The sequence below is a fragment of the Sparus aurata genome, chromosome 21, assembly GCF_900880675.1.
Source record: "Sparus aurata chromosome 21, fSpaAur1.1, whole genome shotgun sequence".
Classification (NCBI taxonomy): Eukaryota; Metazoa; Chordata; class Actinopteri; order Spariformes; family Sparidae; genus Sparus; species Sparus aurata.
The window spans coordinates 32221796-32241040 of NC_044207.1; the positions used below are offsets into that span (position 1 = coordinate 32221796).

The window sequence follows — 19245 nt, forward strand, 5'->3', positions numbered from 1 at the left end:
TAAAAATGTCCAAACTGATCAATACTGCGTGGAAACGTTATAAAGTATTCAGAACTTTTACGCTAAACAGTAGACCTAGTAGAAATACTAGATATAATATATATATACACACATATATTTACATGCATGTAAAAACTGTGTCAGCTGATCAACCATCACTGATTTTATCTGATGAAAAAACTAATTCTTCATAAAAAATTTATCTGTAAAGTGACAAGTAACTAAAGTTATCAGATAAATGTGGAGGAGTGGAAACTGGAAATACAATAAGTAAAGTGACAACTTGGGTTACTGATTGATTGGCTAAAGTTGAAACAACTGAAGGATTTAATATTAATCTGGATGTTTTTGTATTCAAAGTCTCGTCTGTGGCTCAGCAGACCAGCAGGTTGTAATCAGTCACAGGGTTGATGGTTTGATTCCCCGCTCACATGTTAATCTGCAGTTAGTTTGAAAACTGAAACTTTATTCCTGCTCACCATGCTGACAAACACTGACTGTCAATGTGTCGGCACAACAACCTTCAGCAGGTTGGAACAGATCAGTAACCTAAAGCTCCTCCTGCTTACCTGTAGATCAGGTGAACACAAGCTTTGACTCAAACCTCCCGGCAGACCTGAGAAGACCGATTGCGACTGAGTCCACCTGAGTGGACCGGAAACTAACTGGTCTGTAACCACCGCCGTGAGTTCACACTGAGATGAAATATGAATGAAGATCTTACAAAATAGTCACAACTTTAAAAGAATCTGAGCTGCAGTCATTTCATGATTCTCACAGTCAATCTGTGATTGATCGATACCTCCTGATCATCTTCAGATCCTCTGGAGGACCAAACGTCTGAGAACACGGCAGCAGCAGCAGAAGAGCAGGAAGAAGAAGAGAGCTGTGCAGCACTTGCTGTTTTCTTGTTAAGATTTTATTATGCTTAAAAAAGAAAATTAAAAGACAGAGGAGGTGGTGATCAAAGAAAAAGAAAAAATATATATTCATATTCAAATATCTTTATACTTTTCTATTCATATATGATTAACAATGCAGAGAAAATAACTCCCGTAGTAGTAGTGCTGAAGTAAAGTTCAATATAGACTTTATTATAACAAAATAGGCAGTTTACCCCGGTTAAATATCTGTCAACATCTCATGTACAATAATCGTCTGCGTGTTGGGACACACCTGTCCACACCTGGAGGCAGCAGCTCGTCTCCATCGTTTCATGTAAGACACTGACTGACGGGGTTCTGACCCGTAGAGGGCGCCGCTCGACAAACACACGATGATAGAATCAGTCCGCTCAGCCTGAAATGTGTGAAGATGATTCAAATAAAATCAGTCGGTCGTTTTTATTCTTCTTCTTCATTAAACTGATGATTTCACCAAAGAACAAACAACCTCAGAATTATTGACCGCTGTTTTGTCTCTGATCAGATCATTTTATTGTTCATGTCTCTCGCGATTATTAAATTATTACACATATTATTTCTTGTATTTAGAAAGTGTTTCTCAGTTTCTCAGAATTTATTTAATTACAAGAATATTTTCCATCATACAAGAAAAGTCTGAGTTCTTAATATTTATATAGATTAATAATATTTATGGATGACTGAAACGGACAAAATCAAACCTGAATAAATAAATAAACCAATGTCTCTATAAATAAATTACACGTCGTTTAAAACACCAGAAGTGATTTAAAAAATAAAAGTAGACTTTAATTAATAATAAAAAGTGACATAATCAATATTTCTGTTTTTGTTTGTTTCTGTATTTATTAGTAACAAAAATACTTAAAATTTCATTTGTTTTTATTATTTCATTCATTAATTCAATTTTTTTTAATTTATCTAGTTATGTTTGTATTATTTTTGCTGAAAGCATAAGAACAAGAGTTCAGAAATAAATAGATTAAATTAATGAAAAATTAACAAAATAATAAATCAAATCAAATTAAATCAGGAGATAATGACGCAAAATTAAACAGAAATATAAATTAATGTCACATTTTTAGAGGTAATTAACGCCCACGAGTACTTCAGTGCATTAACCACGTGTTTACGGAGACACTTATATATTTATTGATCATCTTCGAGTCAATTTGAATTTTCCTGGTGATCAGAATGTTTCTTCTTCTTTGGTGAAAAGTTTTTATGTGATGTAGTTTTGTTCTTCGGGACACAAACAGACCGATATTCTCTTTTCAAAGAAACAGAAGAAAATTATGTTTTAAAACGTTCTGACAGAAATTACTTGAGATGTTTTTTTGCAGTGTCAGCAGAATAATCTACACTGCGACCTTTGACCTCGTCAGATCGGGTCAAGCTAAATGTCTAAACTGCAAAAATGTTCAGCGATAAAATCAGAACTCGTTAAGCGACAGCAGACGACGATTCTTCGTCTGTTCGAAGAAGAAAATTAGAGTTTTAGAAAGTGAATTAATCCCAACATTAAATTTAATCTTTAAAAACGGTTAAAAACACGCAGCAGCTCCACGAACATCTGCAGAGCGCCGGACAAACATCTGCAGAGCGACCAGCAAGAAAACAAAAACACTGAATCGAGTCGAGTGTAAAAAAAAAAAAAAAAAAAAAAGGTGTAATGATCGCAGAACAGAAGAGAAGCTGTGACATCAGACGCTGAAGTGAAGGGGCTGATGGGAAATAAACAGGTTTTTAAATGACATGCTGTTAAAGCTCAAACGTGCAAAGTTTTGCTTTTTGTGTCTCCGCCTCCTCCGACCGACAGACGCTGCCTGAGACTGAAACTCCGTCCGTCAACGTTTTTCCTTACAAGACAAAAAATAAGGGGAAAAAACCCACAAACAAAAAGATAAAATCTGCTTCGTACGTTTCTTCTCGCCACTTCATGGACACGTCTTCTTCTTCTCCTCTTTAGTTCTCCTCCCTTAAACATTAAGGAGCTGTACCGTGTTGAGTGTGATGTCACTTCCTGTGTGCTTCACGCTGCTGGTCAGGAAACCCAACAATGGAAAAGTCTTAATCAGCCAGAAATGTCAAATCAAACTTCACTCTGGTCAGCCGGCGTCGACTCGTTGATCGGGGGGAGGAGGTGGGGAAGAGGAGGGGGAGGAGAGGAGGAGGAGAGGAGAGGAGGGAGGGGGAGGAGAGGAGGAGGAGAGGAGAGGAGGAGGAGGAGGAGGAGGGGAGGGGGAGGAGGAGGAGGGGGGGGCTGCCGTCTGCAGTTCGACTTTTCTTTTCAAAATAAAACAAACAGGATCTAAAGAGAGGAGCGATGGAGCAGACGGCTCTGGTCCTCATAACTTCTCCTTGGACTGGACCCAGATGAACGGACCCGACTGCTCCTCGATGATCTGCTTCACCTGATCGTAGATCTCCTCCAGAGTGTCGCCCTGAACAATGGCTGCGAGGAGCAGAGAGCAGAGTCAGTAATCAGAACCTGAACCACACAAGGACACAAACAGAACCACCTGAGGCTCACACGGTTTGAATCAAAGGACCGGTTCTGCTCTGAAACATGAGAGCTTGTTCACCTGTAAAATGCTCGGTGAACTCCTGCTCCAGTTTGGTGGCTCTGTCGAAGGTTTTCCTGCCCTGCTCCTCCGTCAGGCGCTTGTTCATCTCCCTGCAGGAACAAACAGAACAAGACCAGATCAAACTGGGTTCGGACCGTGATCAGACTAAAATCCCACCAAAATCACAGAAAGATTAGACCGGTACCACACCAGGGTCAGATTGAGATCCGACTGAGATAAGACCAGATCGGACCAGGGTCAGACAAAGACTGGAATGGCATCACACCGAGACTAAACAAGACCACAGTGGAATCACAGCTAAGACTGGGATCAGACTGGGATTGGACCAGGATCAGATGCACCAGAACAACATCAGACTGAGTTTGGATCATGAACGGGATCTAATCTCCGCGTGATTTCAGCGTGATCTTTCACGGATTCAGACCGAGATTACACCAAAGATCAGATCAGGACATGGTGAGATCGGACCTCTTGGTTCTGGTCTCAGTTTACTGTGAGCCGACTCATGAAGGACTTCCTGTTTGGTGACTCACATGATGTTCTCCACAGATTTGGGTTTGATGAAGATGGCGATGGGGTGCAGCAGAGCCAGCTGGAGTCTCTTGATGGCGTTCCCCGACACGTCCAGGATGCAGTGTTTCCCCTGGAAACCACAGAAGAAGAACACGTTCACCACAGCGTCGGATTAACACTGACGACAGACGACACGTTTGTTTCTGTCACGTCATGGTTCTGAGTGAATGGACCGGTTTTTGATCCAAATGTTTTAAATCTTCATGATTCTTGTATTAAGTGACTGTAAGTTCTGGACTGTGTGGTTCTGTTCTGACGACATGACTTGTTAAGTTTGGTTCTACCTTCTCAGCCACCTCTCGGACCGACTGGACGCTGGTTCCGTACAGGTGGTTGTTGTACTGCCCCGCCTCGATGAACCTGTGGTCCTGGATGTCCTTCTCCATCTGCTCCCTGGACACCACGAAGTGATAATCTCTGCCGTCCACCTCGTAGTCCCGCTTCGGCCGGGTCGTATCTGAGAGAGGAAGACGAGGAGGAAGAGGAGCAAAACGTTTTATCTGGACTCTCGAGTTTCGTCCTGATCAGACGGATTCCAACATGTCCGACTGAGAGCAGCAGTTTGGACTTACGAGGGACGCAGGAGCCAAACTTGTCGGGGAACTCTGAGATCAGGTCGTCGTTGATCCGATCCTTCATGGGTCCGAGGATGATGACGGGTCGGGTGTAGTTCACTGTCAGAGAGGAAGGAAACAGGAAGTGACCCGACTGTAAACATCACAAACGTTTCTTCTTCATATTCATAAATATGGAGGACTGAAGCTGCCGAAACCAAACAGAAAGAGGATTTAGTTAATGTAATTCCTCTTATGTTATATTTATATTTATTTATAAATACTGATTTATTTATGTATTATTTAGTAAAATGCAACGCGGAAAAAATAAAGAAATAAATAAAGCACATTTTGGAAATAACAGATACCTATATTTATGTTTTACCTAAAATTATGATTTTTAATTATTCAATAACGGAAACACTTATTTATTTTTGATTTTGGCTCTTTCAGTCCTCCATATACAACAGCTGAAGCTAGGAAATATTTGTATTTTTTTTGTCTCATTTCATCTTTTTCCTTTTTGTTATTTATTTCTTATATTTATATACATAGAAAAAAAAGTTTCGGTTTTCTTTTGTTTTTAACTTGTGATTAAATATATTTTGTATATATTTTAGTGTTTTTTTAAAATACTGTAAAGTGTGTTTGTTTGAAAAGCTCTTCATAAATAAAATGTGCTTTATTATCATTCACTGTTTTCTGATGTATCATCAGTATTTTAAACTTCAGTCTCTGAACTCTGTCCTGAAGCTTCATCACTTCATGTAAATGATGTTGAACAGAATATAAACTGAACTAATCTGAGCACAAATGTTCTTCAGTGTTTCGGACTCACCTTCCTGCTGGACGACGGGCTCGTAGGACAGAACGTATTCCTCGGGTCCACCTGCGAACACACAGTCAGCGTGAGGACGAGAGTTTAACAGTTCACCTGAAGGTGACGAGGTGAGAGGAGGAGAATCACTCGTTGTGATCAATGTGTGATTTAATGTATGAAACCGATCTGTCACCATCTTCTGAACGAGACACCTGCTTTCTTTAAGCTTCAGGGATGAAGAGGAAACTGAACACTGGTTAAAAAGTTCTGAACAGATTCTGGTGGATCCACTTCATTTCATCCTCATCTGTAAACGTTCAGAAAACAAGCTGGAGTCTGAACTGATAACAGCTGATCTCAGGTCTGTGTCCTCGTGTGTCTAACGCTGAGTCTGAACTGATAACAGCTGATCTCAGGTCTGTGTCCTCGCTGAGTCTGAACTGATAACAGCTGATCTCAGGTCTGTGTCCTCGTGTCTAAGGCTGAGTCTGAACTGATAACAGCTGATCTCAGGTCTGTGTCCTAATGTGTCTAAGGCTGAGTATGAACTGATAACAGCTGATCTCAGGTCTGTGTCCTCGTGTCTAAGGCTGAGTCTGAACTGATAACAGCTGATCTCAGGTCTGTGTCCTAATGTGTCTAAGGCTGAGTCTGAACTGATAACAGCTGATCTCAGGTCTGTGTCTGAACTGAGTCTGAACTGATAACAGCTGATCTCAGGTCTGTGTCCTCGTGTGTCTCAGGCTGAGTCTGAACTGATAACAGCTGATCTCAGGTCTGTGTCTGAACTGAGTCTGAACTGATAACAGCTGATCTCAGGTCTGTGTCCTCGTGTGTCTAAGGCTGAGTCTGAACTGATAACAGCTGATCTCAGGTCTGTGTCCTTGTGTGTCTCAGGCTGAGTCTGAACTGATAACAGCTGATCTCAGGTCTGTGTCTGAACTGAGTCTGAACTGATAACAGCTGATCTCAGGTCTGTGTCCTCGTGTGTCTAAGGCTGAGTCTGAACTGATAACAGCTGATCTCAGGTCTGTGTCCTCGTGTGTCTAAGGCTGAGTCTGAACTGATAACAGCTGATCTCAGGTCTGTGTCCTCGTGTGTCTAAGACTGAGTCTGAACTGATAACAGCTGATCTCAGGTCTGTGTCCTCGTGTGTCTAAGGCTGAGTCTGAACTGATAACAGCTGATCTCAGGTCTGTGTCCTTGTGTGTCTCAGGCTGAGTCTGAACTGATAACAGCTGATCTCAGGTCTGTGTCTGAACTGAGTCTGAACTGACAACAGCTGATCTCAGGTCTGTGTCCTCGTGTGTCTAAGGCTGAGTCTGAACTGATAACAGCTGATCTCAGGTCTGTGTCCTCATGTCTAACGCTGAGTCTGAACTGATAACAGCTGATCTCAGGTCTGTGTCCTCGTGTGTCCTCGCTGAGTCTGAACTGATAACAGCTGATCTCAGGTCTGTGTGTCTGATGGAAACATTCACGTATGAAGCGTCGCTCTACTCTCTGGTTCCTACACACACATCCATGCAGCAGCTTCAAACAGGCAGCGTTCAGGGTCGTTAGCGGGGAGTCAGACTGTGTGTGATGTCATGCTGTGACGGGCCAATCAGCAGCCTGTGCTGGTCAGTGAGGGAGTTAGCAGTTAGCAGTTAGCAGGTCGGCGTTAGTGTTTCCTGTGACTCATCGAGTGAAGCAGGCAGCGTCGACGGCTCGGCTCACACTTACGGTAGCTACTTTCACTATCGCTGGCGTTAGAGGTCACGTGTTCTGGAATCACAACAAAACACAGAGTCAGCTCGGAGCGGCGCTCTCCCATGATGCTTTGCTCAGAGGACACACGCGGTGTTCCACAGCAGCGCAACAAATCACAGCAACAGAAATATTCTCAGCAAACAGATGAGAGCTGAAACAATCATCACACACCTGAACTCTACAAACTGCTACAGGACTTTAAACTGGATGTTACTGATCGCTGCATCGTTACTTCATCAGTTACTGACACATATTAATATTGATAAATGACATCACAACGAGCCCAAAGTCACACAAACAACAATTCTGATGAATCGTTTCAGTAACTTTAAGTGTGAATGGTTCAAACATCAGCTCAGACGAGTTCTGATCAACAAGTTTACACTTTAAAAGATCAACACTGAATTATAAAAACAACCGACAGATTAACTGATTATGAAAAAACTTGTTAGCTGCAGCTTTAAATGATCAAAACCCTCAATAATTAGTTTATCAACGTTATTCACCAATCTTGAAATCAGAGTTATGTGACTGTGGAGCGAACAGATGATCAGGACAGAAGTCCAATTAAAGTCGATTAAAACAGTGAAAGTTTCTGAGAGTAAAAAAAACAGGATTTATTTTATTAAATGTGAAGATAATAAGTTGAACAGTTCCTCTTTGTTACTGTAAATATCTGTGATGTAATTAATTTAAGTTTAAGCTCAATGACAGAATATTTCTGTGTGAGGAAACAAACAGACACAAAATGTCAAAACTGAAACTGTCAGAAATGATTCAAACAATAAATAAAGTTCTGTTCAGTAAAACTCAATCTGAGACGTGTCAGAACATAAACTCACTGAACATCATTTCATTTCTGATGACAAGCAGAAGTCTGAGTCTGCGATTCTGATCACATGAAGTCAACATTCACACTGTTTCTCCTGAAACACTAAAGAGCTGTAAACCTCCCTGAAGGTCCAGATGGACCCGGATGGATCCGGGTGTGATGGAGAACCAGCAGGGTCGTACAGAAAACAAGATTTAACACACGAGAGGTGGAGGAGTGAGAACTGATGGATGTGTGACAGAGAGAAGAGATGGAGCTCCGGTCAAAGAGAACCTCAACAGCCATGAAGAAGAAGAAGAAGAAGAAGAAGAAGAAGAAGAGGCAGGGGAGGAGGAGGAGGAGGAGGAGGAGGAGGGGGAGGCAGAGGAGGAGGAGGAGGAGGAGGAGGCAGAGGAGGAGGAGGAGGAGGAGGAGGAAGAGGAGGAGGAGGGGGAGGCGGAGGAGGAGGAGGAGGAGGAGGAGGAGGAGGAGGAGGAGGAGGAGGATGAGGAGGAGCAGGAGGAGGAGGAGGAGCAGGAGGAGGAGCAGGAGGAGGAGGAGGAGGAGGAGGAGGAGCAGGAGGAGGAGCAGGAGGAGGAGGAGGAGGAGGAGGTCTGAGGCTTTGTGTCGGCCGGGAACCAACTTCAGCTTGTTTAATATTCAGAGAAAAATGTAACTTATTAGTTTAGTAGCTGAATGAAGGAGTCTTAACATGGACGGCAGGTTTATCAATGAAGTAATCAATAAGTGTCTCGGTGAACATTAACCCAGCATTCAGGAGCCTGAACTCGTCGCTCTGGTGTGTCTGTTGGATTCATCGTCATCCGTCGGTCTGATGATGAGAGTCCAGAATAAAACAAACTGCAGCAACACAATCCAGTTCAAAGAGATTTAAATAATGTATTTTACTTAATTCAGTTTTTCTTTATCATTGTTACATAAAATCTGATTTTATTTTAAATCTTTGGAGAAGGTTTTGTGTAAACTGGGATCATTTATTGTGTTTCTGTTCAGGTTTGCAGCTTTCATCTCTTCAGTTTCTGAGTCTGAGGACGTTCAGTGATCAGACTCTGAGGACATCTGAAGTTAAGATTCCACTACCTTGACTTTACAAGCGCAGCATCAATAAACTCCGGTGTGGTCGGAGGCTTCAAAGTTGTTTTTGCGACTCGCCAATAAGACAGAAAAGAAGAACTCTGGATGATTTTACAGTTTCAGGCAACGACACGACTGCAATGTTCAATGTTTCTCTCCACCAGGATCCAGAGAGGAAAGTTTAACAGAACAGCTGAAGTTTTCTCACATGTGAAGAAACTACAGCTAGAAACTGTTTTTTATTTCAAATACAGAAATGTGCAGCTGATCACTGGTTATCAGTAAAAAATGAAAACTTTGTGCATTTAAATTTAAGTTTGTATCTATATTTGCTCATTTTTGGAGGCTGATGGGAGTTTTTTGGGGATGAGAGGTGAGGAAGAGAGTGAGGTACAGGTGAGGGGGAGGTACAGGTGAGGGGGAGGTACAGGTGAGGGGGAGGTACAGGTGAGGGGGAGGTACAGGTGAGGGGGAGGTACAGGTGAGGTACAGGTGAGGGGGAGGTACAGGTGAGGGGGAGGTACAGGTGAGGGGGAGGTACAGGTGAGGGGGAGGTACAGGTGAGGGGGAGGTACAGGTGAGGTACAGGTGAGGTACAGGTGAGGTACAGGTGAGGGGGAGGTACAGGTGAGGTACAGGTGAGGTACAGGTGAGGGGGAGGTACAGGTGAGGTACAGGTGAGGTACAGGTGAGGTACAGGTGAGGTACAGGTGAGGGGGAGGTACAGGTGAGGTACAGGTGAGGTGGGGGACACACACTTACTGTGGCCTTTGGATAGCATGTCATCACTGTTGTCCTGATGTCAGCAGAGCCGAGTGAACAACGAGGAGAAAACAACACAAAGTTACTGAGTTTCAGCGACAGACAGAGAGAGCAGAGGGGACGCAGCTGGTGGGCGGGGCTACAGGGCGGCCATTTTGGCTCCAAAGAGGAGGAAGATGAGGAGGAGTAGGATGCTAAAGTCTCCCCTGCTCACTCAAACTATCTAAACCAGATTTTGATCAGTCCAGTTGTGCTAACACATCATTTATTAGTCGGGCCCTGTTGCCATGACAACCAGGCCACCGCCGCCGCCACCTGCTGACCTCTCTCCCTGTCGCCGACCAATCGCCTCTCAGACAGACAGACTGGCAGAGCGCTCACCCCGTCGCCGCGCTGGTACTTACGGTCGACGTCGCTGGTCTCCTGCTCGCTCGCCTCTTTGCTCTTGTAGAACGGAAACTTTCGGGAAAAGAGGTTCTTTTTACGCTTGTCATTGAGAGACTGCTGAGGAGGAAGAGGAGGAGGAAGAGGAGGATGAGGAGGAGGAGGGGTGATGGAATAAACAAAACAACAAAGAGAGGAGGAGGAAGAGGGGGAGATGAGGGAGTCTGATGTCGGTTTGGACAGAATGAGATGCTTTCTGTCTGAGTCAGCGGCTAACGGCTAACAGCTAACAGCTAACAGCTAACAGGCTAAATGTCAGCGAGCAGTCAGACTGAACATGTAGAAATAAAATACCTAGAAGAAACAAACACGCAGCAAATCTCTATAATATTTCTGTTCTGAAAGTGATGCAGTGATGAAACAGTGACGTCACTCTGCTGAAACATCGTCTACAGCCACTGACTCATTCAAGTCGCTTCTTTTTAACTTTCACTGCCTTTAAATGCACGATATGTCATTTCTGCCACCGGGGGCTCAAAAGATGTCTGCCGAGGAGAAGAGAGTCTGGATCAGAACCAGACCTGCTGGAGGAATAAACACATCCGGTTCGGTTCTGATCCGGAGACGTTTACAGGACAGAACTCGACACTTCCTGCATGAAAAGGCAAATGAGATGTGACTGGAATAAATGAGTGCTGTTGAGTTTTCAGGTGAGTTTGTTGCGACTGTTTCAGATTCATCAGCTGATTAATGACCCAGAGTATTGTGCTGAAAATATTGAACCACAAATGTTATCGATGGTTCTGTGGAGACTTTTATTCTAAAGCTGACGGCAGCAGATGTAAAGAAGTAAAGTAAATAACTGCCATCAGACGACACTGACGTCAGAGTCAGACGTATAAACTGAACCTGTGAGACGTCCCTGTTGCTCTCAGTGACGTAGTCCTGAGTTTAACACAGTGACAGTGAAGGCAGCACGTGTCAGACAGAAGCAAGACGAGGAGCTGAACATGCAGACGACATGCAGAGACGAGCTGAGAGGAGACGATCAGCTGGAGCCCCGACCAGCTCCAACGTTTACATCTACACTGATCACAGATGACTGCAGAGCGACAGGCTGATACAGCTGTACAACATCTGGAGGTCAATACACTCATCAACTTCTGATCGATCACCTCAGGAAGACTTTACAAACATGTCTCATGTGTTTTATAGGACAGTTGGAGCTGCAACAATTAATTGATTAATTGATTAGTTGTCAACTAGTTGGATTAATGGGCAGCTACTCTCAATATGAACTAATCGGTTTGAGTTGTTTCTCTTTTCAAAATCCTGACGGCAGCTTCTTTAATCTGAATATCTGACGGCTCAACAGACGTCTGCACGAAACAAGAAGAAACAACAGGCAGAATGATTTCACTCCGTCTGTTCAGCTGATCCAACCACTGAACCACTAACAGCACCAGACTCCCTTAACAAATGTGTCAGTTTAGTGAGTTGTTGAGTTGGAGACACTTTATAAACTCTGTGAAACTCTGTCTCTGACTCATTCTGCATTATTTGGACCTTCTGGTAAATTCAGCAAATGTTCTACATGAACTTCTTTCTGTCTTTGAGTAGAAACATGGAGTGTGTTTGTCTCAGAGATGGACGGGTTTGTTGTGAGAGCAGGAAGTGACATCACAGGTGGTCACTCAGGATGGATGTTGATATCAGGTGTGAACAGGAAATGTGCTGCAAAACAAAAACCAGGAGCTAAAAGAGGCTAAAAAGCTCCGTGGAGCTGCAGACGAAGGTGATCGACTGTTTGAGTCAATAAAAGAAGCTGTTTACGTCTCTGAACACTTTCCTAAAGGAGGCGGAGCTAATGACATCATTAGATCACATGCTGCACTTCAATGTTATCCAGCAGGAGACAGAGAGAGAGAGGGAGAGGGAGAGGGAGGGGTGAGACAGGTGAGTGATGATGAGGAGGAGGAGGAGGAAGGTTTCAGTGAGCAGCAGACAGTCAGACATCAATGTCAAGCGTTTCTCTCCGTATGAGGAGGGCGGGAAAGTTCGGGGCGGTCATGCATGTTGTTGTTCTGTTGTTCCTCCCCCGTCAGTCTGTGTTAGAGGGCGGGACGGCGGGCGGCGCCCGGCGACGCGTGTTAAAGCGGCACACGGTTTAAAAGGTGCTGGGGAGGCGCTGCTGCAGTTTGGCTGCTGAGACGCTCGAGTGGTGAAGATCAACGACAACATGCTGTTAAGTGGCTGCAGCTGGTTCAACATTAGTCCAACACTCATTAGTAGGAGCTCGTCTTCAGATTCATCACACAGGAAGAGAAACTAAACTCATGCAGCACGGATCAATACAGAGCTGTTCACAGATCAATACAGTCAACGCAGCTCAGATACAGACTACAGGAAAACTCAGGAGTCCCATGATGCCTTGTGTTGTGTTTGTGCCGACACTCAGGTACAAACACGTGTAATCAATACACCAAACTGGTCTGATAACTGATTGATGGGTTTGATTCTGACTGCAGATGTGAATATTTCTTTTCTTACTTTGTATTAATTCCCCCTTTTTTAAAATAACTGTTTCATTTGTTTTACTATTTATTTATCTATTTAAATTACCAAATGTTATTTCTGTATACTTTCGTCTTCACATTTAAATGATAATTAAGTACATAAAGGTTCATAAAAGTTCTTAAAAAATTTATCAATTAACAAAAAAGATGTTTAAAAAGGAAGGTAAATAAAGGGGAATTCTACTTTTTAAATGTTTATGGATTATTTGCAAAATGCAAAGGGAAAAAAATACAGAAATAAATATATTCAAAAAATAATTAATAAATATGAAGTGAATGAATAGGCGTACTGACACATACGTAAATAAATACAAATTAAAACAAATATCACTTTATGTCACTTTTTATACATTGATTATTACCTACATTAATATTCAGTTTGTCATAGAGACATTATATATTTACCTTTGGTTTCGGCAGCATTGGTCCTCTGTATAAACTGAATATCTGACGACGTCATCTTCACAAACACTGATCGATACTTTTCACCATTTTCTGACATTTGGAGCAAATGATCAATAATCTTATCGAAGATGAAAATAATCGGTAGTTGAAGTTTTAAACAACATGAAACATCAGCAGATTGTTTCAGTTTCCGTCTGTGAAGACAAACGTGTGACTTCACCGCTCGTCTTCGGCCCGCTTTAGATGAACAGGGTCGGTTCTGACCTCTAATAAAACTCGTCTCACGCGGCATCATGGGACTGTGACTGTCTATCAACACTTCTGCTCTACAGCTGCTGCCGTCAGAGTCACACACTCACCCCTCGGTCTCGAGACTTGGCGTTAAACTTCACCGTCTTTAATCTCGCTCTCTCCTTCTTCTCAACCCTGCGAGGACACAAAGGTCAAAGGTCAGCAGAGGTCAGCAGAGGTCAAACATTCTGCAGCTGAACTCAGAACGAAGTGTACGAAGGTGTTCAGCGAGCTGGAGTTCATCTACAGTCAGTAACATTATCAGAGACAGGTTTAAGTTCTCGTCTGTCACACAAACGTCGTTCTTAAACTCAGAGTTCACATGAAATAAAACAAGTGTGTGTGTGTGTGTGTGAGACACACTGACCGTCTCTTGCTGGGGATCACTCCCACCTCCTCCACCTCCCCCTGTGACGTCAGCTGTCTGGCCTGCCACCACTCGTCGTCCGAGGCGTTCACCACATGAAGGATGTCGCCGAACTTAAAGTTGAGTCCCTGACTGGGCAGACCCGAGTCCCTGGTCTTATCGTAGTCAAACAGAGCTCTGCAACACACACACACACACACACACACAAAAGAGACAAATACACATCATGAACAATGTCTTGTTCTTTTTGTCCACTGCGAGCCTCCATACTCTGCTCTCATGTTGAACCAGTGTCTCTCCCAGGTGAGCTGATATCTTACCTGACATACAGTGACCTCTTCTGACTCGTCCGCAACGATCCAGAACCAGAACTGATGCTGCTGTTCATCATCTGCTCTCTCAGGTCGTGGATCTTCGCCTCAAACCGACTGTACTCTGCACAGAAGAACAGACCAGATCACAACACAAGAACTTCTTCACGACTGAAAGCTGCTCTGAAGAGGCAGGTTCTGTGTTCAGGTGGCTGCAGCAGGTGTGTTCAGGTGTCTCACCTTCTGGTCTGTAGTGGGCGATGATGGTCACCGTCTGCCCGGCGTTCTTCAGGGCGGCGGCGGCCTGCTCGTGGGTGGCGTTACGGAGGTCCACCCCGTTCACCTGGAGACGAACACACAGCTGAGCGTTAGAAACATTTAATAACCAACATGTTAACATGGCAGCTGCACAGGTGTGTGTGTGTGTGTGTGTGTGTGCGTGTGCACGTACAGAGACCAGTCGGTCTCCTTTCCTCAGCTCTCCACAGAGGTCCGCTGGTCCTCCAGCGAGGATGAAGGAGATGAAGATTCCCTCTCCGTCCTCACCGCCCACGATGTTGAAGCCCAGTCCTGTCGCTCCTCTGTGCAGCACCACCTTCCTGGGCTCCCTGTTGGACCACACAGCTGTCAATCATCCTGACGTCACATGACTTCAGACAGACGCTCAGGCATCATCATCATATTCAAATTTAACTTTTAAACAATTAAACTTTGATTGTCTGAGCCCACAAACATTAAAGTGAAACTCCCACCAAAAAGCAACCGAGGCTTTATTTGTGATTAAATACGAGTCAAATCTTCATGTAAAAGCATGATTACAACGAAAGAGGCACTTTTAAGATTTATCGTATTTTTGTTTTCGGGTCAAACTCATTTTCAATGGGAGTGCTACGGGCACATTTATCAGCATCAAAATCTCTATTTTTAAAGGGTCTCTACACATCGCTCAACTGAACCACAAACACTCGACCCAGACGTGTCCCCGAGTATGTCTGGGCTGCCATGACGACGGCGAGCGGAACAAGCTACTGCTAACGTGAGTTGATTAAAAACCTTCTTTTTAGTAAACTCTGTGTACACAAACAATGTTCTCAATGCTCGTGTTCATGTGTAGAGACCCTGGTGATGCTACCAGCAAAGTTTCATGTTGTGTCGAGGCTTCTTACTGTTTTAAATATAGAGATTTTGATGCTATTGTAAAAGTGCCCGTAGCACTCCCATTGAAAATGAGTTTGACCTGAAAACAAAAATACGGTAAATCTTAAAGGGCATGAGACACTGAAGCTCTTTTCATTTGTTTATTCGACATATTTTAAAATAAAATATAAATTTTGATTTAATTATTGAGACTCTTGAAATAATCTTGTGTGTGTGTGCACGTTTGAACCAGCAGAGGGCACGCACACACGCACGCACGCACGCACACACACACACACACACACACACACACACACACACACACACACACACACACACACACACACACACACACACACACACACACACACACACACACACACACACACACACCATCAATCTGCAGTCAAATCTTCGGACACATGTTCTTAAACTGTGAACGTCGTCTTCTGTCGCACAAAACTTAAATTACCAAATTTATGGAGGATTGAAAATGATAAAATCTAAAATAGATACAAAGAAAAAGCTCAATAAATTAATTCATATGAAATCACAAGCACCAAACTTTCACATTATAATTAGTTGTTAAAGAAAGTGGGAAACGATCCTGAATCCGTCCGTTTATCTGGAAATCTGGAAGTTAATGAGTCAAATCCTGCATCCAAGTTTAATGGAAATCTGTTTTTGTGTAATCTGACAAACCAACAAACCGACAAACCAACAAGCTTGAAGAGAAGAACCTTACAGGCAGAGCAGATGTATAAATCAATTAATAAAATGATAAAACAATTGAAAAAGTCTGAGACACATCTTATAGATTCATTAATGACGACATGTTCTTGTTATTTTGTGTATTAACATCCTGTATCTTAATGAAAGTATCGGTCAGGTTTCACTAAATGAAATTCAACACTGTGTCTGATGCGTTCGTGCTCACCGGGTGACGTCGTCGTCTCCCAGCATGCTCTTGGGGGTCGGGGAGTAGCGTCCCGAGGATGCGGGCGGCGGGAGGGGCTGACTGAGGAAGCTGGGGGGGCTGATATGGTTCTCCATGTGCTGCGAGTACGCTGAAACACACACAGAGAGGACGAACCGTCAGAGTCCAGCTTCTCCCTCCATGAAGCTTCACGCAACAAAAACAAGATCAAGTTCACACTGAATAAAATACAACTGGACGCTCAGGTCCGGTCGGGTCCGACTCTGAGCAGCAGCCTGTTTCTGCCTCTGCTCCTTCTGACAGGTCACCTGCTCAGACCCTCCTCTACACTCACCAGCGGGCTCCTGTTACCGTCTGATTGGACGAGGCCAGGAGCCTCTGGGGGGGTCGTAAACTAAACTAGAGAGAAACTGAACCGGGTCTGATCGGACTGATGGTGCCGTCTGTGGAAACATCTCCGGATCATCGTTCTGAGTTTGAGCCGACTCACAGACGGAGTTCATGTTGAACAACGTCCTGATTTTACAACCTCTGCTGGTCCAGCTAGCTGCACGGCTAACTGAGCTAATGAGCTGACAGCAGCTACAGATTATGGCTGCATTAAAGGAACTGAGTTAGCAACAGTTAGCATTGATTCTGGTGATATGCTGCCCACATTTGTGTCCAGTTTTGATGTATTGCACCTTCAAAATGAAAATAATTGTTCGTGGCAGGTTTACAGGGTTTATATCATCACGTCACATAATAATCAGAGATTTTCTTCATCATGTAGATGAACATCATCAGAGAGCGACTTCATCAGTGTGACCACGAGGAAACAACAACGCTCGCTCTAAAACTGTGATTGGACGCGTTTCAGCGACAGAATGGAGGATGTAAATCTGTCCACTGTGACACCTGCAGCAGAGGACGATGGGACGCCCGGCTGCATCATCACAACAGCTACGTCCTCCATGTTTGTTTCTAATTCATTTCTCCTTCATGACCTCCAGCTCTGATCTTTGCCGTCACTGTGGCAGGACGTCATTAGACACATCACCCCTCCTCCAGTGTTGCTGCGTGGATTAGCCCGACCACGCTGACAGCAGCTGACGCTTCTGATGCAGCTCGATGCCCACTGATTGGATTTGCTGCTCGTCCTTCACGCGTCTCGACCTCAGCAGAGGAGAGGAGGGCTGATAAGACGGAGGTCAGGACGCAGCGTCTGAGGGGATCTGATGGTGACGGAGGATCGGTGGGACGCCGACACACTGAAGCTTACAGCTGAAACACTGAAGCAGGATGCACGGGACGTTTTCTCAAACGTTTTCTATTTGAGGAGGAAACATTGATCTCAAAAAGTCCCAGGTCGACAGTATCAAGATATTCAAGTGCTGGTTTGATTTTATGATCTCGGTTTGCTTTTTTTAAAGACAAGAACAAAATAAAGGTCTTTGTCTCTGCGGCCGCTCCGACCACTTCTAGTTAAACATCTCTCAGCTGCTCAGAAAGTCTCTGGCGACGTCACCGCGGCTCTTTTTCTCTCTCCTGGTCTCGGAGATAATATTCACCATATTTTTGTCTCCTATGGATGATGTCATCACCCACATCCTCCTAGCTCTGATGTCACAAACAGCTAGTGAACCTCAGAGGATCAGACAGCGACGTGTAGCTTCTCATCCAGCTGCTGCTATAAGAATAATAAATAAACCCTCCTGTATATGTGCTGCACTCTCCTGGCACACAGCGTCTCCCCGAGTGCTGGCTGTATCTTTAAAGCCATCGGGAGTTTGAGTTTTGACCCTGTGAGGCTGCCGTAGCTGCTCAGTGTGGTGGAGCGTTGTGGCTGCAGAGTAGCAGGTTGCAGTTATTAGCACGTTAATGTTAATTCCTATGATATGTTAGCATCGAGCTAACAGCCTACATGCTAGGTAATTAAATCAGCTAAGGAACCTTTAATACAAGAATGACTTTTCTTCAGTGGATCTATTTCTCTTCCAGCTTTAGTCACGATGATTTAGGCACATTTTTGACTCCGGTCAGTTTCATCAGGTGAGATTATATTCAAAGAGTTATTTAATCTGGACGTTCATCCTGAGAGAAAAACATTCCTGACTGCGAATCACTCGACCTGTGATGATTGATCCATCGAGGATCAGCTGATCTTTAAAGATGAAGAATCACACTGGTTGATTTTTGGAGTTACTTCAGTAGAAATCCAAACATCTTGTCCTCCAGCACACACACAGACTCAGACATGTTTCATCAGACTCTCAGTTTGTCTTCAGATTTTGTTCAGCTCGTACAACATTTGGCAGAAAAGCTTTAAACTAACAGCCTTCTGCTTCTGTTCCAGTTTGTTTTAATCTCCTACAGAACACACGCTCCACTGAAACATGTTCACAGCCTGTTCAACACAAACTGTTGTTTTCTTTCATCCCTTCTTTTTATTTTAAAGATTTCGGTCACCTGGAGAATTCGTTCTGATTCGTCCTCAGTTTTTCCTCTTTAAGTAAAAAGAGATACTGAGTCCAGTGCAGCGCAGAGAAAACACAATATTCTAATTTAAGGAGTTTAAGGTTTCCACTGCGAGTGAGCAGAACCTCCGTCTGATGCAGCAGCACACTCAGAATATCGAAATGAACACTTGATGCGTCCTCCTCCCTGTTTGATCCTTTCAGTGATCGATCACCGGATCTCCTGATCAGCCTTCTCCCTGGACAACACAGTCCAGCTGGACCTGGTCCCTCGTGTCCTCATCAGTCCAGGACCAGTTTGTCCTTCAGCGCGTCCACATTAATCTTCAGTGAAGGAGTCGTTGGGATCTGATCCAGAGTTCGTGCTCTGAATGAGTTCAGCCTCGACTTTGGAACGTGTCGTTTGATGGATGCCGCTGGGAGCGTCGTCAGAGACGCTGCGGTCCCGGCTGAATTCAACATTGATTCAGGGTCAGAGGCACAAAGTCGACCCGCCCCGGACT

General features: G+C 44.0%; 1 protein-coding gene across 20 annotated transcripts in view; it reads right to left on the bottom strand.

The window, feature by feature from the left end:
• Window positions 1-897: 897 nt before the first annotated feature.
• The window catches only part of dlg1b (discs large MAGUK scaffold protein 1b), a 94667-nt gene continuing 76319 nt past the window's right edge, over window positions 898-19245 (bottom strand). For 12 of the 20 annotated variants that reach the window (XM_030403604.1, XM_030403603.1, XM_030403608.1 and 9 more), the window contains 14 exons: window positions 16287-16416; window positions 14664-14820; window positions 14453-14555; window positions 14222-14336; window positions 13902-14078; window positions 13603-13669; window positions 10283-10382; window positions 7184-7225; window positions 5477-5527; window positions 4657-4758; window positions 4369-4541; window positions 4045-4154; window positions 3509-3600; window positions 898-3378 (listed from right to left, as the gene is read on the bottom strand). In XM_030403604.1, the coding sequence (XP_030259464.1) occupies window positions 3272-3378; window positions 3509-3600; window positions 4045-4154; window positions 4369-4541; window positions 4657-4758; window positions 5477-5527; window positions 7184-7225; window positions 10283-10382; window positions 13603-13669; window positions 13902-14078; window positions 14222-14336; window positions 14453-14555; window positions 14664-14820; window positions 16287-16416 (1526 nt within the window). In that variant the 3' untranslated portion in view covers window positions 898-3271. Of the gene's footprint in view, window positions 3379-3508; window positions 3601-4044; window positions 4155-4368; window positions 4542-4656; window positions 4759-5476; window positions 5528-7183; window positions 7226-9878; window positions 9913-10282; window positions 10383-13602; window positions 13670-13901; window positions 14079-14221; window positions 14337-14452; window positions 14556-14663; window positions 14821-16286; window positions 16417-19245 lie in introns of all 20 variants that reach the window. The other 8 variants (XM_030403605.1, XM_030403618.1, XM_030403614.1 and 5 more) reach the window with 3 other exon arrangements.